General features: G+C 38.7%; 2 protein-coding genes and 1 pseudogene across 5 annotated transcripts; 1 reads left to right on the top strand and 2 right to left on the bottom strand.

Annotated features, from left to right (window-relative positions):
• The first annotated feature begins 870 nt into the window (after positions 1–870).
• Positions 871–1544, top strand: LOC116386673 (CD209 antigen-like protein E; annotated as a pseudogene).
• Positions 1545–1915: 371 nt separating this feature from the next.
• On the bottom strand, positions 1916–17177 carry LOC116386483 (T-cell surface glycoprotein CD4-like). 4 transcript variants are annotated; one of them, XM_031852756.1, is made up of 11 exons: positions 17150–17177; positions 8675–8798; positions 5739–5812; positions 5486–5644; positions 5257–5397; positions 4537–4779; positions 4068–4436; positions 2884–3141; positions 2634–2734; positions 2494–2537; positions 1916–2294 (listed from the first exon to the last, which is right to left on the bottom strand). In XM_031852756.1, the coding sequence occupies exons 3-11, from the start codon at positions 5797–5799 to the stop codon at positions 2264–2266; spliced, it is 1407 nt and encodes a 468-aa protein (XP_031708616.1). In that variant the 5' UTR covers positions 5800–5812; positions 8675–8798; positions 17150–17177; the 3' UTR covers positions 1916–2263. The 4 variants fall into 4 exon arrangements, with proteins under 4 accessions (XP_031708616.1, XP_031708617.1, XP_031708614.1 ...); XM_031852757.1 differs by having other exon boundaries at positions 2494–2534; XM_031852754.1 differs by lacking the exon at positions 1916–2294 and having other exon boundaries at positions 2302–2537.
• Positions 17178–17973: 796 nt separating this feature from the next.
• Positions 17974–22690, bottom strand: LOC116386512 (T-cell surface glycoprotein CD4-like). The gene is made up of 9 exons (XM_031852807.1): positions 22434–22690; positions 21359–21400; positions 20855–21013; positions 20593–20733; positions 19530–19754; positions 19359–19421; positions 19088–19233; positions 18884–18951; positions 17974–18669 (listed from the first exon to the last, which is right to left on the bottom strand). The coding sequence occupies exons 2-9, from the start codon at positions 21384–21386 to the stop codon at positions 18585–18587; spliced, it is 915 nt and encodes a 304-aa protein (XP_031708667.1). The 5' UTR covers positions 21387–21400; positions 22434–22690; the 3' UTR covers positions 17974–18584.
• Between the last annotated feature and the right edge of the window lie 73 nt (positions 22691–22763).

The raw sequence follows: 22763 nt of genomic DNA, 5'->3' as shown, positions 1-22763 counted from the left end.
AGTAGAAAGTCCACAGATTCATGAGAATCTTTTCTCATGAAGAAGAATAGCTGACAATGGCTGTAGGAATTAGGTGCCAAGAAAAAAATTATAAATGGGACATATACCAAAAAAAAACCATAAACATGTTGACAGTGTGTTGAAGCAACAGAGTGGGCATCTGGTGTGTGTGTGTGTGTGTGTGTGTGTGTGGTGTAGAGGTGATATTGTTGCAGCTGCTCTACTAACGAAGAGAATACAAATAACTCTCAACACACAAACACATGGCCACACACTGCGTTGACTACTGCTGAGTCGTACTTTTTACATCTCCATCTTTGCCAATTTTTAAAGAACGTATTTGTCTTTGCTCACGTTATGGAAAATAAACCCCAACCCGTATGCCAGAGTTCCATCATGAAATGTGTGTTTATCTGATCCAATATGGCGGGTCATCAATGGGGTTTGGCCACAAGATATTGCACCATCTGAGTTTACATGTTCTGGTCATCATATACTTTCCAGTCTGTCTGGTAGATTTCTCCAATCTGTACTTTCTGTCTCCTGCTCTATGGAATACCCAGAGAGCAGAGAGAGGAAGCCAAAGTTTGTGACACCCTTAGACAATGTGCACCAGTGGCATACGGTAGTTATGACGGGCCCGGTGCAAAGTAGGAAAGGAATCCAGATTAGGGAGCTTTGCTACTGTATCCTCCTTTGAAGAGGCGTATTTCTGAGGTGGCAATCTTAATCACTCGCAAGGGCCTGGTTCCTCCGGAGGGGCCTGCTCTACCGTGCAACAGCACTGCCTACACTGATGATATTTACTGATTATATTTACGCCCCTGTGTGCACATATATGTGGATCTGCATGTACACCAATGTTGTAGAATGCTTTTGGTGTCATTAGGCACCCTGAGCATCAGAGGCCACGGTGTCCTCTATGTTCTCATCGGGCTGTTGGTTTCGGGAGCCTCCTCTCAAGCTGCAGACACTCAAGAGGTGTCCTCTCTGAAGCTGATTATTGTTGCCGATTATCCAACCTGGCAACCAGCTGCTCAGCTCCAGGTACTGCACTTTCCTCTTTCAGGCTCCGGTAGATGGATGTGGACAATCCCACATGTATTCTGCATGTTTCTTTTTTTTGTTTGTTTGTACATGCACTCTCCCACAGCGATGAACTGCACCGTGTGCCCTGAAGGTTGGCTTCACGTAGAGGATCAATGCCTCTTCCTCAGCACTGATAGGGATGACTATTTCAATAGTACAAATAAGTGTACAGAGATAGGCGCCCATCTTGCCATCTTGCCATCGTGACCACCAAAGAACAGCATGTAAGAGTTTCCCTGTATGTTTTGTTCTCTTTATTTTAATAGATGTGTTGATGTCACAAAATATTTACAATACATTTGGATGCCATACCTTTTTAGGATGCATTGGAACAAGAAGGCAAAAGGATCGGAGGGATGTACACATACTACTGGATCGGACTGTCTGACATTGACAATGAAGGAGACTGGAAATGGGTGGACAGCTCAAAACTTATTAAAACCCTGTGTGTATGAAACGATTAAAAGCAAATAAAACACTCTTCTCATAATAAGAAGATATATTGTAGGCACTAAGAATACTGTCCTTACTGTCCATTAGTCAGGGGGTCGGCCAAGTCAGTATGATTCATCCTCTGGGGACCATGATTGCCTCTGCAACATTTGTGTCGATAGATTTGTTGCCTAAATAAGGCCTATTCCTAAAAAATAGAAGATCCGATTGGAAAACTACTTTGCAATTTGATCGACAAATAAACAATTATCTAAATAAAGTTCCTGTTTTGTTTATTTAGTATCAACAAATGCTCATTTTAATATATTTCTTAATATGTGTAAAAGAAAGTAACCAAGCCTATCAGTGCATTATTATAATAGAGCTTCATAGAAAAGATATCTAGAAACAATGTGAATAACATGTAGCATAACATAAACAATTATCAAAAGCAATGATCACAAACAATAATGTTAAAATGATGATTAAAAGAAGAATACGGCAATTCTGTTACATTACAAATATAAAAACAATCCAGTAATGGCTGATATGTAGCGACATGTGAAATATATTTTTGTGATAAACCAGTCTTTGAAATTAACTTTTTTTTAAACTTCCTGACCCTCACTAACACACCCAACAGAGTTTCACAGCTTAGTGGATGTGACAGAAAAATCCATCTTATCTGGACGGAAATTCAATTGTTTTTGATGTCCTCTTGAAAATGTCCCTGTGTGAGATATTATGTTCTGTAGAATCCTTTGGGTTTGGGGCTGAAACACAAAAAAAGTCACAGGTTTCTTTTTGAGTTATGGAAAGAGACACAGAGCCACAAAAAGCAAAGTGCAGATGTTGATTTGATTAATGTTTATTTTCTTCATAAAACACCTTGTGGCTAAATGTTTCAGTGCTGATGACTGTGAATGTGTGTCTTGAGTAATTTCACGAGTCCAGGAAATAGTTGTTACGTACGTCTTGCATTTGCAGAGTCGGCGCCTGAGGTGTGTCATCTTCTGCTATTGTCATCAGCAGAGAGAGAGACATAACTCTTAATGCCACATTAATACGCCAGTGTGATCGAACAGAAAGGAATAGGAATGGTTTAACTGTACTTGTCTGCGTCGGTAGAGGATGAATGCCAGGATGAGCAGGAGGATTACGATGACTGTGACACTACATATGACCACCAGCATCCACAAACTCATTTTGGGTTCTGTGTACAACAGAAACAGAGAGGCATCAAACAGTATACAGTACACAGAGCACTTCATATGAAGCCAAGATTCTGTCTCAAAAGAGATTGTGGCCACAAGGTCATGCCCGTGTCACATTTCCTGCTCTCTTCTCACTTCCTGCCCTCACCAATTTTCAGCGTTATCTCAGCCGATGTCAGCAGTGCGTTGCTCTGCCACAGCTCACATCTCCACTTTCCGCCATCTCCTGTCACCACTTCCGGGATGGTGAGATGGGCGAGGTGATGGTCAGATGTCAGAGACGACAGGGACGATTGTTTGGGGGGAAACCATTTCAGTTGCAGGTCAGATGGCAGCGGATGGTCGAGGCTGCAAGTCAGGTTGAGCTGCTGGCCAGAAATTAACTCTGTTCCTGGAGAGGAGATGACTGAAGAGACAGAAAGAGAGAAGTGCAGAAAGAGAGAGAGAAAAATATCACGAGCATGAGAAGATTTGGCAGGCTGGATGAATCATGTGCTCTCCTTCCCTCTACATTTTTCCTTCCCATCTGAATCTGACTGAGCATCTGTTGCTGCAGTGTGCCAGCCAAACCTGCCAAACTTAGGGGGAAAAAACACTTTTTTCAAATAAGAACAGAAACAAAGCAAAACATGACGGCATCAATGTGAAACGCGCACAACCATTCAGTCACAGCACCATATTTAATAAACAAAGACACATTCAATGTTGTTTGGTGGACGCTTGGTAGTGATTCCAGGGGGGGGGCAAAGTTGGAGAGAACCACAAAAGTTGCAGCAGGACTCTAGAGGGATTTAGTAAAACTTGGGGGTTCAAGAGAAAATCTGGGGACCCATATTTGCAAGATAGCCCCCTTTCTTGAAATCAGATTGGTGGACTTGTTTCAGTGTTCCTGGTTAAATAATAACTCAGATAAAAATGAGCAATTTTAGTTTTACACCATAAATCCTAAGATCACAGAGTCCAATTAAAATTCATTGTGTTATCACACTCTAATGGTGGAGGGAAAGCTTGGTATACTCTATAAAAATAAGTGGAGCTAGACAAGTGTATTAGCCACTGAATTAAAAATGTCACACCAGGGACACTTCCAAATAAACTCTGCAGCAGAGAGATGAAAACACTTGCACGGTACAACAGAGCAGAAGCAGCGAGGAGGCAGAGAAATGTCTCCAACTTCTGAATGACAATTAAGAAGGAAAAAAGAAACTGGAAATCAAGAAGATAAATGACGACACTGCGATAACAAAAGAACAAGCAAAAAAAATAAAAAATCATATGACGGATGTGAGTTCAACACAGAGCTAAGCTACAAATCAATTTATTTTGACTTACTTTGCAGCACCTTTACGTGCACAGTCCTGTTCACAGTCACACCATTTTTAAATACCAGGGCGCACACATAATCTCCTTTGTCTTCTTCTGTCCCTCGATTTCTGGTCAAAGACAGATCTTTTTTTTTAGGGTCTGTTACAGGGCGCAGTCCTCTGTCTTGGTTTGCCTTCCAGGTCAGTGGATCCTCCAGAGAGAGGGAGAAGAGACTCTGTGGAATCAAGCCTGATTCAGGGACAAAGTGCCAGCGGACATCTTGGATGTCTTTGGCTTTGAGTTGATCCCAGGAGATGTGAGCAGGTAGGGAACAAGGGATGGTGAGAGGGCAGGATTTAGACGTATATTGAGGATGTAAAGGAGCTGGGGAGAGGTCTAAATAGGAAGGAAAAGAGAGATAATAGCAAAGTTATCTTCAGGCTGAGGGTACACTACTGTAAAACAAATGCATACATGCTCATACACAGTAACTTACCCAAAACCGTAACAGAAACTATGGCCTTGTTCTCTTTCTTATCATATGTCACAACACAAGTCCACTGGCCATTTTCTTGGCTTGTGGCTCTCACAGTAAGTGATCCTTGACTTTTTTCATCTTTCCCTCCCGAGGGATTCAGCCACTGTATCTCTGGGCCCTTGAGACCCGGAAGAGTCTGTGCATTGCAGGACAGAGACAGTGAGTCCCCAGGCAGCAGAGGAGAGGGTGGGTTCACACTCACTAGGAAACAGAATGGAAATGATGAAAATTATAAAAGGTTTGACTTTTTTCTTAATGTGGTAGGTAATTTAATATTTTGACTGCTATGTGGCAGTACATTTCCATCAAGTAAACATATTTAAAAAAAATAGAAATACAGGAGCATTTTGGTAAAAACCTCCCAAAAGGTTCTTAAGTAAGAGAACGGCCTTGTTGCTTAGCTTGACTACCATGTTGATGAGTTTGTCCACTGGGTTTTGAAAAGACAAAAGATTGTAGAGCTTGACAAGTGAAACCCACAGCATGAAAACATGGAAAACATTCAAATTACACTTACTTTACAGAACACATTTTATAAAATCATACACTAGATTTTATGAAATATATCTGCCCATGACAACTACTTAAAGTACTAATGTCAAAAAGTACAACAGTCCTTTCAAATGAAAATGTAGCAGGTTGACTGAAGTGATCATGTCACTGTATTCTAACTCTTACCGGTGACTTTGAGCAGTTTATATGTAGCTAAGTGATGGTCACCGGTGCGTTTCAAGAGAAAAGTCCCAAAGTCATTTTGTTGGATGTCTTTGATGATCAGTGAGGTGTCAGACAAGGACAGCCTGTTTGTCCAGGGTTCATCTGCAAGGGGGGAATTAAATTATTGTTACTGTCAAAAGTACCTTTATTTGTTTCATTATATCTGCGAATAGCTTAATGCACCGTTCACCTGAAGTGGTCGACGATCCGCGCATGTTATTGCGCCAGGCAAGCTGAAGGCCATCCTCTTTTTCAAAATACCAGTACACGTACTCGTTTTGATTAATATCCCCAGGAGACTTAAGGGTAGCCGTCTCTCCCACCTGAGCATATATTACCTCTACTGCCCCTAAGAGAGTGAGAAGGATGTTATTTGTTGCTGCACAAAACCAAACTATCCTCAAGTGAAACAAATAAAATCATCTGCAGTCAGTGTGTCTCACCTGTTTTAGACCTGAGCACAGCAGCCAGGAGGAGCACGACGGATTGAATTACATTCCTCATTTTAGTCACACGTCTGAAAAATAGAAAACATATTTTTATAGATTCTGTACGATGATAATAATAATTCACTTTACTTGTATTGCAACTTTCAAATTCACAGTAGTTTAAACTACATAACAAAAATGTAATACAACTATTGATGAATGCTTAAATTGATTTTAATAGAAGTGCAGTGCTGTTGTAAAGACGTTTAAATGGATGTGATCTGCTCTCTTTTGCAGATTTCTTGATTTCTAGTCCAATTAAAAGAGCATTGCAATGGTAAAGATCAGAGAAGACCAAAGCATGAATCAAGATGAATTAAAGATAAATAGAATAAGCATCAGAGCCCTCAGTGTGAACCAAGTTATTGACAGATTTGGAAAGAAATACTTGAAAAGTAAATTAATCTTGTAGATACATACTTTACTACTACCTTACTATGTCTTATTACTTATGTATGAACATTTCCTGCAAAGAGAAATCATTCAGCAGGAAGCAAAGTTTGGTTTGTGGTGGTCTCAGATTTAGAGAGATTTGAGGGGATAAAAGAAAACGAGTTAACAGAGTTGAGAGTGGGCGGCCTGTGGTGGGTTTCTGAATGAGAAGAAACAAATGTCGGAGGGAAGAGAGACAGAGCGTACGTTGGGTTGTGGTGGGCCTTGATTTAGTTCAGGTGCAGATTCTTATCCCAATCCTCCCTCTCTGCCTCTCACACCCCCTCTCTTCCTCCCCTGTTCCACGAAAGACGGATCTCTTCACGCTTAAAAAGAGAAGAGAAAAGAGACCACAGCCCCAGCGGCACACCTAGACTGTGGTTCAAAGGTAGATGCTTCTCCCTCTCTCTCTTTCTCCTCCTCCACTTTTTCATCTCTATGGTTTGTACAGTATATGATTGTGCAAAAAACATATTTTATTTTAATGTTGCTTCTATATTGATTTGACCCTTTGAAATAAAACACATGTGAACATATGAATTAGATTTAATTTTGAATTAAACCCCCGAAGATCAAAATCAATCTACATTTTATTGATGGACTGTGAATGTAGCCGCACAGACCAAATTAAATTAATCTAATATCAAAATCCATGCAGATTGGAACACTACATATTCATGTTTATTAGGTGTTTTGCCTCAAGATGAAATAATGCATATAAGTGAGTAGACACGATGAGCGCTGGCTTCTCACTTGTCTAAAATTTCAAAAACTCACAAAATGATATATAATAAGAATGAGAAAAATAATTTCCATTGGTGTATTTTTTCTCTCTTAATGCATTGCAACACTTTTCAATTATGCATTTCCTTAACAGTTTTCATATTGGGTGTTGACAAATATTGTTGTGGTATAAAATATCCCTGGAGGTCACGGGGTCAAGGCGCCAGCCATGAACGCAATGTCCCAAGTTTGCGTCCGGCCAGAGACCTTTGTTGCATGTCATTCCTCCTCCTGCTCCCATTGTTTCCTGTCATCTCTCTTCTGAAAGCTATCCAGTAAATGCATGAAATGCCCAAAAAATCTCTTCAAAAGTTTCTTTGTCTCTCCATTAGAAGCAAAAAAATCTCTTCACAAACGATCCGCAATGACCCGTGAAAATGAGTTATGGCCTTCGACATAAAAGTATCAGGATGAATATTTAAAATGTATGAAAGATACAAAGTATCTTTTACTGCACAGACGTTGATAAAAGTCTGTTTATGCTTTAAACATGTTACGATCATCCGTCTGAGTCCCTTACCTCAAGAAAAGCAACAATAAACATTCAAATCTGAGGTGAAGTGTGTCAAGGAGACATGACTCAAAGCAAATGGTTTATGTGTTTCAAATGTATCTATAAAAGAAGGAGTGTCAACATGTGACGAGAGAGATGTATGAGATTTAATAAATGATGTTGCATTATTTATTATAACTCACATCTGGGTTTGTAAGACAGTAAGTAAAAGAAGAGAGCGGAGACAGAGCGATATCGATGATAAACAGACGTTCAAAGTCGCAGCACCTGTGGAGCTGAAACCCAGAAACCAAGATGGTCATGAGTGTCGTCAGGAAGGAGCTTCAACAACAAGCAGAGATGGAGGGGGAGGGGAGGGGAGGGGAGAGGAGGGGGGAGGAGGGCCAAACACCGTGGGGAGGTGAAGAGAGCGAGCAGAAAAAGGACATCACAATGTAATTCATCGATTAAAGTGCATCTGCTTTTCACTGAACTGAATTTAACATCTTTTTGAAACTTTACTTCTTAATGAATTATATACAGATATAGTTTACGAGCAGGAAAATAATTGTCGGACTGAATAATCAGTGGTACACAAATCACCGTTAAAGGCATCTCAACATATTTGGTTCAGATTGTCATATTAAAATGACTTTTAAACGTATTCTTTAAAGGTCCATATGAATTAAATGCACTGATACTTTACGTCTCTGATCTGTAAATTGTGTGTATAGCGGTATTTCACTTTGTGGTGTCTATTGTTTTACTATTTTGTGAATTTCAACAAAGCATGAAGCAAGAAAGAAGAAATGCAACAAATACAACAAAAAATTATTTGAAGTGTACTGACAATTTTATAGAAATCTGTTTTTATGATGTTTGTTGTTTATGATTTTCGTGTTTAATATTCTAATATTTCTTTCCTTTTTATTAAGATGATCGGTATTTGTGCGTTTGATGAATACATCTTGTTTTTTGTAATTAGATGAATATATAAAACTCTGTTTGCTATTTCGGCCCCGCTGGGCACGCGGAGATCTATCAGGTTCATAATTAATAATTAGTATCAGGTAACAGAAAAAGAGATTGCACTAATATTTGGTATGTACAGCAGTAAATGCTTTGATATTTTGAAGTACATGCATATTTAGTAAAACATTATTTTTAATTACAGTATACTCACATCTGTTGTCGAGTGCTGAATGTCCCTCTGTGTTCTGTGATCCGGAGTCGGGTGGAAAAGTTGAATATTTATCAAACAAACTCTCTTTTTAAGTGGCGTTGCACCTCCCTCATCACCGATTGGTCTGGAAAGAAAACACAGTCATCAACGACAGCCAGAATCAGAATAATGATCTTTGATTGGTTGTTACAGAGGAAGAGGGCAAGCGCTCTCAAGACAGTAGACAGCAGAAGCTAATCCCTTAATGTGTTAAAAATGTATGCTTTGTATTATATCATATAATACTTGATATCATTTGGGCAGTGTAATGGTGCCATATAATCGTCTTATGTATTCATGATATTCTTTGTTCCTTTTTACTTTTTAATCTCTCCAACAGAAAAACAAACAAATAATCTTAATTGGCTAAATGTGTTATTTGAGTTGCTGCCTGATAACGGTCTCCAGGGACTCATTATCTATCTTTAGCATGTTCTAAATAGCACATCGGCGGCTTACGGCCTAATTTATTATAATTGCTCAGTTGATTCTCCCCATGTCATATAATTGTGCTGATTTAGATACATAATTAGTTTATCAGAATTCAAGCCATGGAGCGCTCAACCAATCTTCACAAAAGCAGCTGAAAATGCAAATTAAAAATGAGACAGTTCCTAAAAAAAGAAAGAGTCAGATAAAGTGCTGCGAGGGGAAAAAAGATAGTTTGCGGGAAATTATCTCGCTGGGAGGGCTGTACGGAGAAATGTGATCATGTGAGTTTAATATACATATAAAACACAATAAATATATGAGGAGAGTTCAAATCCTAAAAAATACACCTTTCATCGTCTCGTCTGTAAGGTCAACTGTGTTCTCCCTGTGTCATTTTTCACACTCTGACCTACCAGCAATCTTATTTCTCATAAAAATGTTCGTTATTCAATCACTTTAACATTGATAACGTCTTTAGATATCTTCTAATACACGGGAACACGCTGTTGTGTTTTTAGTCTTCAGATTCATGAGATAAATGGAAGTAAAAGTTGTATAAATTCTAGCGGGTGATTTGTCTTCCGTCTGACAAACAGAAAGACTTTGCTAGCCATGGAACATGATGTCTTTTGTCAAAATAGTCAAACTGCTCTTACGTATTTGAAAACACTGATCACCAACCAAAGAAATGTATTTTTCCATCACTGTTTGATAACTTGACATATAAGCTGTATTGTCTTGTTCCATTGATGATGTATCACACGTCAAACATTCAAATGCAAAACACTGTCAGCACCAAACTTTATGTGCATGATTTCAGACACATTTCCTCGTACTCCAGCATGCCATGTTTGAATGTTTGATAGTAAAAAAGAATCTGACTGGAATTTAAATAAAGGTTTGAACAGGATCCTGCCAAACGGTCCGCACAGCTGGAAGAGATTAACAGTTCCGACTAAATGTTTTCATCTAATCTAATTCTTGTTTTCTGTTCCGATGAATTAGAATTCAATGATAATATGCAAAACAATCAGAATTAACAAAGCAAATGAGAGCAGCCAGGGTTTTAACAAACAAACCTATAAATGCAAAGTGCAGGTTTCAGCTCTGTGATAAGCAATATTTGTCCCTAAATAAATACTTACAAAATATAGTCGTGCTTTCATGATATATTTGTATGTATTTTCGTGACATGAAGAAAAACGATTGCCCGTCAGCCAGTGAGAAATTCAGATTACACTCTGCATGACAAGTAGTTCTTGTCGTACTTTTTGGGTAAATGTACACCTGTGCGGGAGCCAAACATCTGCTTGTGCTTATCTCCACTTCTGTAGTCTCGTCTGCACTCGATACAGCAGTAATATAACATCTGTGGCTTTCTGTTTGTTGTCTGAGTTTGTCTCTTCCAGTTTATTGGGCTCCTTACTGAAGTAATGCACAAAACTGCAAAGACTGTTACTGTTAAGATATCGCTTTACAACTGCACCGACCGGAGTTGAATACTGAGAGGAAAAAATCCTCCAATGTTTTATACAACCACTAATAAATATGTTTATTAACACATCAAATCACAAAAGAAAGTTTGCAAAATGATGCACTTAATGTGGAAGAAGTAAGAGAACAATACAGATAGTTTGAAGGTGTCAAGGTTTAAGATACATTTCAGTGTCATTTTTTATTGTACCACATTGACACATTGATTTTTAGGCATCCTAACAAATATAAATTCGTCCTCACAGCTGCAGGATTCATTAAGGGACTGGAGCTGCAGAAACACACTGCTGAGGTGGTTTAGAAACATGAACCACAACAAGGACAAAGCAAACATCTCACACACGTCTCATGTGTCTCTCTGAGGTTTGTCTGCCTGCCTCTGTACTGCCTTCATGAAGGGCTCACACCTGCTTCTGTTGCCTCTGAGCTCGAAATGAAACAAGCCTTTTGTTTGCTCCTTAGAACGAAGCCCTTCAAGTTATGGCCGCCGTACAGAAACATTTACTTCTAGGGCCTCGCATATTCACTTACGGAGCACCTGGACATAAATGTGGAGTACAGAAAAGGTTCAAATTTGAGGCTTTCTCAGTGGATACATATCTGTTTTTGAACTGTAATTTCGGTGGAAAACACCTGAAAGTGAGGACTCCCTCATTAGTCACAGCTAACGAGGGCGTGTGGCCCACATCGTTTCATTACTGAAAGAGAAAAAGACTATAAGTGTGGGCCACAAGGAAGAAGGAAGGGGTGATTCACTTATTTCATATATATCTCTACGTTTCCTCACCCTCCATTCACTCCCTCTGAGGATTTCCCTCACCATGCAATCTCTATTTTCTTTGTGTGACTTTGTGTGTTTTATAACCATTTCGAGTCAGACGAATGGTGTGCTCTTTCACCCGAGGCACGTAACCAAAACACTGTAGGCTGTCTGAAGCCCTGCGTATATACGGGAAGGTACCGAGTTTGCGCCGCATGTGACTGCTCTGATGTTTCAGAAATAAACAAAATGTCAGTGGAAAAGAAGTTGAGAATCAGAAACAAGTGACATTCTGCTCAATGACTGAAAACGTGTTTCATCATGTGGGGGAACTTCATTCAAGCTTCTTTGAAACTTCAGATTTGTGAAACAATAGATGTCTCTCCCACTCACTACATCATTCGTACACATCGATGCTTATTTTCGTGTGTTGCTGTATTGTTTGTGGGCAGCTGCATTGTTTCATCAGAATGGAAAAATAAGCTATTTTTGTTATATCTGGCAGGACTGTCATGTTGTGGTAATGTCAAGTCATGTTTGTGTAATATTTCTAAGAAGTTCCAACTGAATTATTTTTGTCATCGGAAAAATGCATCATAGTTTGCAAGTGCAAACTGTTACTGTAAAGTTGTCGATAACATAAAGCTGATTTTCGGAAGTAAAACGATGACGTTGGTTATCTCATGGAAAACCTGCTCCTACAGCGCCTACATACAGTACATACATACATGCAGCAACAACTGTTTCTGCAGTTAAAGTGACTATTCCTGTAAATAATCAGCTTGACCTTATTATTCATCCAATTACTGTCAGCATTAGACATCTCTATTAACGGGTGAGCTGTGCATGGAAGGTAGGAGTTGTTAAATGGGGTTATTGATACAAAGCACAAATTAAAAAGTGAACCCTGTTGTAAGATATCTCTCATTAAAATAGTTTGCCTGCCAACCCCCAATTTCCAATATCAAAGCATCTATGAACGTTTCTTTACTGATGCACCACAGTACATTCAGGTTTCATGCATTTACTACAATATTATGCTGCATTTTCAGTAAAGAAATGCTCTAAAATTAACGTAAATGCACCATTTTTGATATTTTAATGCATTTGCTCCGGCACTCCAATAAGTCAACGGTTAAGCCGCATCAAATAACCGCCACGTCTTGTTTCAATCCAAGCCGACATTACATGACGTCACACCACGTTATCTGTCCATCTCGACACCGTCAACTATCAAGCAAAGACAAAAACACCCCCCAAATGTATTTGCACAGAGTAGTATTTGTATTATTTTGAGCAAAAACACTCACTTAATACAGTACATAAGTAGAACATGTTATGTACTGTGGTAGACAACAAGGGTTTATAGTAATAAATCACACAACTGCTACATAGAAGCTGCGGCGCTACATCAATGCAGTAGCCTTAATATAGATCAGGAATCCCATTATTTATCGTCATATTTCTCTGAAATGTGTTCTACATGACAAGCACAGTCCATGGCGCATAAATGAGAAAAGAAACAGATTATTATTCATATCCACACAGCAATAATGTCACAACACAGACAGTTGCAGTGTATTCCATCTAACCGCTCCACGCTCAGTGTCGGACATACACAAGTGCACACATCTACCTCACAGTAAAAGCTTTAGTTAAGCATTTAGTTCAACCATTATGTTTCATTTCCTGGTTCAATGCACTTTGTCGTTGGCCTTCTGGGAAACATCGTCTTGCTTGGCAGTTTAACATTAAAGTTGCGCACAAGTTTACACACATTTGCAACGCTGAAGAGGCCTCACTCAACTGCCTTCTTGTTACAAGTGAAACGACAAACTAGACAAATGTGTAAATTCAATCTGAGACCGATCAGTGGTCGATCACAAAGTAGCAGTTATTTAAACACCGACTCCACTTATCAGAAGCTGCGTTGACATCTGAGACCTGCGTGCAACCGAAGCTAAACGTGAGGGGAGTTTACAGAATGGTAAATCACCTACCAGGTGATCATTTTCAATTTAAGGATTGTGGATTGTCTAAAAATAAAGAGTGCAGTTTGCACCTGTGGTTGGTGTCCAGGTGACTGTATGTTAGCTGCTCTCCTGGTGCTCTGAAAACTCACATTTCAACATGCTGACTGCTGCACCTGTTTTGCGGCCATCAAATGCTGCTGACTGGCATTCAACATAATATGACGCAAACTTATGCCAGGTGTTTGCATGGCTTTGTTTAACCAATAGGTACACTTTATATACTGTATATCATGATTTTCTCAGGTACTGGATACATGCTCCTGCTGGAATGATGGCCCAAATGGAAATACAAGAGGGAGGGACACACACTGGTTCAGAAATATCAGTTTCGCTTTGAATGATCGTGTATGTGTGTGTGTGTGTGTGTTCATTTGTGTAAGACAGACGATGAGAAAGAGGACTGAGTAATAGCCATGAAAAGGGAATCCTGTTGTCTCATATGAAAACACCCCCAAAGACGTTATATTTTCATAACAGAGTGAGGGAAACACAGCTTAGTAATCGCCTACAGAAGAGACAATGAAATGCACATTGAGCAGCTAAATATGTATGTTGACAAGCCCCTCGCCGCTCTGAGAGGGAGAAAAGACTTCATGACTTGTTTCTGTTACTATGTACAATGTAGTCCATAACACCCTTTCATTATTTTGGCTCTGTACTCCGGCACACAAATACAAACAACGACGGGTAAAGAGCTGACTTCAAGCCTCGTCTCTGTTTGAAGATGTTATTGAGTGTTTGTTGTACATAGTACCTTGAATTTTGGGACAATGCAGCCAAACAATGGTTCTGAAGAAATAGTTTCCTATGACCAAACATGGTCATTTTATTGACCGACGCATCTGTTTACAGGAAACCAAGCTGATGATGAAAGCCCCCAAAACAAGCAAGGCATGAAGATCACTGCATTACAGGTCCTTCAGAACAACACCGGGTAAAATACCTGCTGATATCTGTCGGTCACAGACTTCAAACTACAAACCTGCAACCAAATATTGAATATGAAAACTCTATATAGGTTGTTGTTGTTTTTTAATTAATACGTAAATACATTTTGGGTCCACTGAAAAAAAAAAAGTATAAATGTATGAGAGATATAAGAGCATACACTTTTGAATCTTATTCCTTAATTTGAAATCAGATGTGCGGGAAGAACGAGCCAACACAACAATAAACTTTGAATAAACTGAAATGTGCACACAAAACAAAATAGTCACAAACAACATGTCCTCCGTATGGACAGCACAGAATAGTACATAATGTGAGTCGCCTTGGGTGACTTCTTCTAAACTGATGGGTGTGTAGTTTTGGTGGTCGTGAATACAGAATGGACTAACACAGAAGAGGTTAGCAGATCTCTCTTGTGGCCTTTAATGCTACGAAACAGTTAGCATTAATCACCTGGGTAAAACGTGTGAAGCGTATTAGCTTTAATTATATTCCGGTTAATTCAATTCAAAATACTTCCTTTGTCCCTCAAAGAGAAATTCGAAGGCAAGCAGGTTTACAAATACAAAGACACAAACAATCGGTCGACACACGTAACAACAATACCAAAACACAAAATATGTCAATGTGAGGAAAAAGGTTGAAACGCAAAGGGTTAATGGCCGTCGCTGGCCAACACTACAAAGGAACATTACATAAAAATGTACAAAATGTGAAAGTGCATTTATCAATTTATACACAAGGTAAACTGACCATCTCTGTGCCGAGCCTGTTCACGTCTTACAGCTGCTGGCTAATAGAAGAATAATGTGTTTTTCTGAAATCATGTTAGATTAGATTTTTGAATGTCCTGAATAATGTTTAGGTTGATATTATCTTTAACATTCTCTGTGTTCATGGTCCTAAAATAAGAAACAAATCATGTGATTCATATGTTGATGAAATACAGACTGCCGTCTTCGGGATACTTGCACCAAATATTTAGTCTTTTCATGCTTCAAAATACCTCCAGGACTGAATTACAGTATTAGTGTTTGCAAAATATATTTCAAAACATATATTAGTTTTATTTCAGATTACTTGACTAACAGGACATGACAGAATTTGGAAAATTGTTACGGTAAGTCTTCACCAAACATGGACTCTAAATACGTAAGGCTTTATTTTTTCTTCAGTGTTCAGATTGGATAAAACTTTTGTTTTAAGGTACAATTATTTAAAACACCTGCACCTCTTGTGCCTCCTGTTAAGTGAGTCACATTACATATATATATATATATATATATATATATATATATATATATATATATAGCAGGTGTCGTGGAAGATTTCTATGTTAATCGGGAGAAGAAAGTTTTTGTTCACAAATCAAGTTCAAGTTTGTCTTTGTCCGTTTATTCTCTTGCAAGAGGGAAGAAAACCCAACAGCTACGTATTCAGAAGACTGTGTGAATGCTTCGACGAAGTATCAGACACCACATCGTTTTATACGTACAGCGGTCCACTCCTCAGATAAATGATACATAGGGAAGTACAGGTCTTTTGACACAGGCTGTCTTGACCTGCTCATTATTTAGTTTCTGCCAGGTGGGAACTGGGAACCAGTTACGGTTTTACGGACACATAGTCGTAAATATATTTTACCATTACACAGGTATGCTACATTAAGCACGTGGACTGCGACAAGCACATAAATGTCAACAGTTTAACCGCATTTCATAAGGAATTATTGAAGGCACATTGGAAGCTATTTGTTCAATCAGATCACTCCTCAGAAGATATATATCATGTAAATAAAGTGTAATTCTTCCTATTAGAAAGACTTAGTATGTCAGTAACAGCTTCTGAAATACAGTGAATTATTTCAAATGTCTTTTTTAATGAAAAAGCTTTAAAAGTTTTAAAGCTGCAAAAATCAATGTTCATGTTTGACAGTTTGAAGGCCTCAAAGTTGCACCCCGTAGCAACAGCTGACACCAACAGGAACACGATGTAGAGTAAACATTTACTATCTCCTTGTTTAATACTTTCAATATGTCCAGGGATTTTTTCCATAAACATTAGTTTGTGTAACACTTGCGTACAGCGCCCCATTGATTGCAAAATCAAGAAAATGTTGCCACCGTTATTGCATAAGTTCTGAACTTTACACTTCAAGAAACCGAATAACAAAGAATTCTATTTTAGGCGTTTCTGAGTTGAGATTTTGAAATCCTTCCTCAGGAGCATCACAACACAAAGAGGATCATCAAGGTGCAGCAAACACATCGCGGCTAACACATTAAAACAATTATTAAAGGCTAGTGATAAAACAAGCAAATCATTCAGCCTTGTTTTCCTCGATCCAAGTCATCTGTGTTTCTATTAGATTATTATCACGAGACATTCAGCCAGAGTACTGGAGATATTCTGGCTCTGTGTTTTGTTGTAATTATTCGAGATCATTTGTGTCAGTTTGAGGCAAATTACGAACAAGACGGAGGAAACCAAACCAAGGCCAAGACAACTCAAAACAATCAGTATGTTGTGGATGAGACCAGGTTTGAGTGCCACAGCTTTGCCCCTCAGTGCCCTTCGCTTCTGTCAACGAGAGTGCATCTCTGGCAGCGTTCGCCAGTATTTGTATATAGAAACAATTTCTTCCCTTATGGACAAACATGTTGCAATGCTGAATTATGCATCTGTTTCGAGTAACAATATCCCTTAAATCAGCATTCAAAACAAGTAGAATACTGAGTGTATATATAGAGTATGTTTAGAAGTACTCACATGTGATGTTCTCAGTGCAGCGATGAGTTGAGCTCTGACATTTGGTAGACTGTATGCACTGCACTCTTTCACTCACACACACACTCACACACACACACTCTCACACTCACACACAGGAAGTCACCACGATGATCCCATCCTTTCTGTTTAGGATTACAAAAATGAGGGTTTACATAGTCTCTCTCTCTCACACACACACACACACACACACACACACACACACACACACACACTATGTAAGCAATGTAGATGTTTTGGAAAGAATACTTATGTTGCAAAATACCAGAATTCCTTAACTCATATAAGGCATCATATATTTTGTATGTACTGTATGTATGTACGCATTAATGTATGTACTGTATGTATGTATGTATTAATGTATGTTTTTATGTATGTATGTGTGCATGTATGTATGTATGTATGTTGGTATGTATGAATGTATGTCGTTGGTGGTCTTGTGTTAGTGTGTGTAACAGGTGTTTACTGTGTTTTGTTACGTTAAGCGCTGCACTGGTGTCAACACCTGCATTGTTTCTGCACCAGTTGTGGGGAATTCAGAGCTTCTGAACTAATGCAGGCAAAGCATATTCAATAGCATAAAATTGTCAAGATATTGTTTGATATTATGTTGAACAAGATAAAAGTTATAATCTTTAGCATTTATATTTTTTTAAAGCCCTTTTGGGCTCATGGTTGGCTTTTTTTCTTGAAATAGCCATTAAATATACACATCCTGTCAATGATTACCGCTTTAAAAGATAGTTTGTATTGTTACTGGCGGCCTTCCCTGCACTGTTTTGAATTTACCTAAACGCACTCACAGGAAACAATGCGCATTGTGATTTCATCTTACAGAAAGAAGCCTCCCCGTCTCTTATATGTGTATGTGGATAAAAAAATATTTTTTCAAATTTGCTTTTGGGTATCCTTAGTTTATTGTCTGAGGCAAAAAAAAACATACAACTTCAATACAGTACTCTAATTTTTCATTTACAACCCACTGAAAAAAAACAAAGTATTAACATCTACCAAATACACAGAAACACAAGTAAGAAAGTATTTCGAAATCTGCTAAATTAATTTTTTCAACAGAGAGCACATTAGAAGTTGACAATTCTGTATTCAAAGATATTCTTCACATGTTCACATGAGGCATACATGACACAAATAAGCACAGGCTGTTGCTGTACTCCCAGTGGAGGAGCCCATTTGCATTCAGTTCACTGGTTATATTTGGTGAAAAAGCTCAAAGTGCCCACATCATTACATTTGATTTTTATTTCCATCTTGAGCATTCAAAAGGCAATTTACATTCATGACGCGTTCTCTTTCATTCGCTCTCTCTTTATCTTTATCTATTCCTCACTTTCCCTTCCTCTCTCTCTCTCTCTCTTTCTTCATGTCTGTCTTTCCTTTCTTCGATCTGTCTTTCATGTCACAGCATTAGCAGGGGTTGCAGAGGGGGAGCTGATGGCTTCTCTCTCCGGCGTCCTTGCTGCGGTTTTGCTGCAGCTGCTGGGCTGCGATAAAGAGAGGAAAGAAGAGAAGTTTTCACACTAATTACGACACTATAATGAAGCACTTGGTAAAAGGCACAGTGAGAATGAAGGTCAAACAGTCATTAATATAAAGTGAATAGAGTCTATTAGAAAGCATCTGTAAAGTGAATAGATATAACCGGAGAGGGGATAAAGTCATTTCTTTACTAGATAGAAGCCTGTTAAGAACATTTACCAGTCACACTGGCAGTACTTCTTTGGCTTCAGCGGCTGTCGTCCATTCTTCATCGTTTGAAATTTTCTCTGTAGCCGAAAAAAGAAAAAATCAAATTATAAGTAGTTTTGTTTGCCTCAGTAGCCCATCCTCCTTCGTCCCACCTACTAATTCCAATCTACAAAGCAGCATGTGAAGATTCCCTGGATGATTTTCATTACTGACCTTCTTTCTTTTGATCCTCTTGCACAGGACAATGACAAAGACCATTAGGAGAACCACAACCAGGCAGCCTACTCCAACTGCAACCCACACCCACCAGCTGAGCCCCAGCAGCAGAGCAGCAGTGATTGACGCCTGGTGGGTGACGCCTGGTTGAGCCATGAAAACAGACCATTGCAAAAAGCGAGGAGTCAATGACACGTCAAGTGAAGAGTCACTTTTGTTAATGTGTGCTCATAGAGAGTTTACCCAAACGAACACGAGCGGTACTCACAGTTGGGGCAGGTTGGTTTAAGGACGTCATTGGAGCTTTGGGAAGAGGATGGTGTAGCTGGTTCTGAAAGTAAAAACACAGCACATCTTGCTTGTGGCCACATAAGTAGACACACATAGGTTTTGTCGTGTTTGAAACCATATGCAAAGACTTTGGTAAAAGCCAGTATACCTTGAACTTTGATGGTTAGGCTCCGATCGTACGTCCCCCCGTCATGGGAGAACATACACTTCCAGGTCCCTGCATCAGAGCGGGTTACAGATTTGAGTGACCCCGAGTGTGGACTTCCATCTGGTGTCTTCCACTGCACTGAAGGGTCTTGGTCCAGACCTTTTACCTGACAGTGGAGCGTGGCTACGCTGTCCAGCAGGAGCTCACCGGAGGGTGTGGCCCAGACTGACACAGAGAGGGAGAACAGACGGGGGAGAGGATACGGTGAGAACCACAAAGAGAGAGCAGAGGCCATGTTGGACTAAGGGCTTCCTCCAAATCATTGGGAACGTGACACACCCTTATGACATGATATTACGAGTTGAATGAAAATGTGTCACATTGTCTGCACAAATAGCTGTTTTAATAGGTTTGAAGAAATAACCCTTTCAACAGGAGGTCTATGTTTTAAAGATGTAGTTTACCAGGCAGGGAGGGTCTAGTGAAAAACGTTCTCAAGTTGTATTATGGGTAATGTGGGACCCAGTGTTTTTAGACCTTGAGCCATTTTAGGGACTAGAATCAGGATATTTCAGATTTTGCTGCTTTGATTTTGACCAAACCTTTTCTTAAATATGTCTGTTTTAAATCCCCCAATGTTTATAAAGATGCAATCGTAAATTGCTGGAATACCCCTTAAAGGCATTTAACATATATTAAAATTATATTATGTGTGTGTGTGTGTGTGTGTGTTTACATCATCTTTTGAATGAAATGCCCACATTTCTTTTAAAATTAATTCTTCAAAAGTTACTATATTCGTTTTGTAAAATGGCTGGAAATAATTCTGATTAATAAACAGTTGTTTGAAAACTTTATTTAATTTGACTTCTCTTTGTTTACTCACTTCAAAGACTTTTTTCAAATAATTATGGATTTTAAAATATTTGAACTGCGAGTATAAATGGGGAGGATTTTTATTTTACACAATAAAATGAGAATCAAAAAAGAAGATGTATTTAACATGACCTTCCTTTTTTTTCATTGTAACAATTCGATTTTTTTTTTTGTGTCTTCTGCTCACCTGAGACCACAAGAAGTATGTGTTCGTGACGGCTCCCATCTGCAGTGCAAATGAACTTTCCGGCATCTTCTTTCTTCACTGCAGAGATCTCTAGCTTTGTATCCCGCTTCACTGTTGACCTTCCGACAATATCAACTGCCCCTAAAGCAGAACATACATTTCGTGTAATTAACAACAGTGACGTTCTTAACGCAATATATTTTGCTACAGGTAATTTCAATTGTTTGTTTTTTCAAAAGAGCTGTCTCAAGTCTGTCTGTACCTCTGAGAGGGAAGCCGTTCTTAGGAATACTATGTATCAGGTCATCTCCACGATGCCACACCAGGCGGTCATTGAAGGCGTTGACCCCACACTCCAAGGTAGCCTTCTGCCCTAGATTTGTGAGGATCACTTTGCCGGCAGCAGAAAGTGCACCAAGCACTGAAGAGAGAAGATCAGATTCATGAAGCACATTTCACTGGGTATGATATATATTCACAGGAGGATACCTCAAACTCTGCGTATTTAGACAAGAACAAACTGATGTTATTGTATAACATATGTTATTACTTTGCATTGGAGATTCGTAGAGTGAATATGAAGTTTAAGGGCAATTTATCAGGTTAAATCAGGGAGTAAAACACAGATGCAGTTATTTCCCCAGGAAGACGAAGAGTCTCAAAAACATAAAGGGACATATTTGGATCTATGTTACCGGCCACTCATTAACCCTTTATTTTTGAAGAACTAATTACAATGATTTTTAGTAGAAGTATTTTAACTCACCAAACACAAACCACACGATTGTCTTCATTTTGAAAGTTGGATCTAAGTGGAAAAAGTAACACAAATGTGCATTTCAGTCAAGACAAAAGTATTTAAGGAAAAACACATATAATGCAGTGGTTCATGGTGTGAAAGATACACAACACACAGCTTCTGTTTGAGACAAGCACTTGACCAAAAAACATGTGATCCCTAACCACCGAGCTAGCTCTCTACTTCCTTCCTCTCTCTATCTCTTGTATCAAAAATGTAAAACTTCGTAGACTTGCATAAAAAAACTAATGTCACTTGGAAAATTCCAGCATGTGTTTTCGGCTCTTTTGCATTTAATTAACACGCTCAATAATGCATGTAAAGATGCTTCGCTGCAGACCAAATCTGGTCTGATGGTACATCACAAATAAGAACTTTGTCAGAAAATAAATGTGCAGTTTTCTTACTAAGAAGACAAACAAATAATAGTAAATAAATAATGATTCTCATAACATTTCTGACCCAAATCCCTCAGTCTGTTTCCACTGCTGTTTCACAAATTTGAAAGGTTTAAGAATTTATTTCAGCAAGCTTAAATACTGATTTTAAAGTCACAAATCATGTCTTTATATTTTAGTTATTTTGAATAGAAAAAACGATTACAACCTGCCCAGATAAATGGTATATATCATTTGAATAACTATACATCTGAAAAGCTCTCGTCTGACATATTAATATATTTCGCCTCACTGGTCGAATAATAGTCAAAATTGAGATAAGAATCGTTCGACTTTAAAATCAGATCAACCTCTATATATAGACTTGAGGCTTCTGCACATGGGTACGCATATTTTTCTTCTTAACGATTAATCTAGGCGCCTACACTTCAGTTTTTAAACAAACTGTGGTTTGATTATAGAGACATAAGGACACACAATAGCAACTTAGAAAGTGTTAAATAAACAGATTTTACTAATGTGGTTCATCCGTTATGTTAAGTTTGGACGACAGAGAAAAAGATATTTTAAAATGGTCCCGTTAAATCCAACAATTGCAGTTTACAATATAAAACTCGATTTCATGATCTAGTTTGAGATCTTACCTTAATTTTGAAACAGTGCCGTTATTATTCAATTCCAAAATCTTTCCTCATCCTCTCTGTGCTTCACTTCATCGAAAACAAAAGAGCAAGGATGCAAAAACTGCAGAAGGCGGAAGACATCTCAGAAAAAACATGCACTTTGGAGTTGTAGGCCTATGCCAGCCCTCGCTTTGTGGGTTCTGCTCTTTCTCACTAACTAGGCCAGGGATTCTCTACGTAGTAGTTTGACATGAAGCTGAGAAGTTATTTTCAGTGGCTTAAAATCCCTGGTTTACAAATAACCTAAACAAATAGAAGTGAAATAAGCTGAATGTAACGGTAACTCCATGA

Source organism: Anarrhichthys ocellatus, unplaced genomic scaffold (genome assembly GCF_004355925.1).
Source record: "Anarrhichthys ocellatus isolate YVR2014 unplaced genomic scaffold, GSC_Weel_1.0 scaffold13, whole genome shotgun sequence".
Classification (NCBI taxonomy): Eukaryota; Metazoa; Chordata; class Actinopteri; order Perciformes; family Anarhichadidae; genus Anarrhichthys; species Anarrhichthys ocellatus.
Note: the sequence above shows the minus strand (reverse complement) of the source record. Positions and strands in the feature narration are given on the sequence as shown.

What these genes read in the sequence shown, in the direction of transcription:
- LOC116386483 (XM_031852754.1), bottom strand. Translation starts at nt 5,799, where the DNA reads ATGAGGAATGTAATTCAATCCGTCGTGCTCCTCCTGGCTGCTGTGCTC. An exon ending in CGGATCGTCGACCACTTCAG is followed by an intron (nt 5,398 to 5,485) that starts GTGAACGGTGCA and finishes CCCCCCTTGCAG; the next exon opens with ATGAACCCTGGACAAACAGG. An exon ending in TGAGATAACGCTGAAAATTG is followed by an intron (nt 2,735 to 2,883) that starts GTGAGGGCAGGA and finishes TGTTGTACACAG; the next exon opens with AACCCAAAATGAGTTTGTGG.
- LOC116386512 (XM_031852807.1), bottom strand. Translation starts at nt 21,386, where the DNA reads ATGAAGACAATCGTGTGGTTTGTGTTTG. An exon ending in GAACGGCTTCCCTCTCAGAG is followed by an intron (nt 20,734 to 20,854) that starts GTACAGACAGAC and finishes GTTCTGCTTTAG; the next exon opens with GGGCAGTTGATATTGTCGGA. An exon ending in AAGTACTGCCAGTGTGACTG is followed by an intron (nt 18,670 to 18,883) that starts GTAAATGTTCTT and finishes TCTTTATCGCAG; the next exon opens with CCCAGCAGCTGCAGCAAAAC.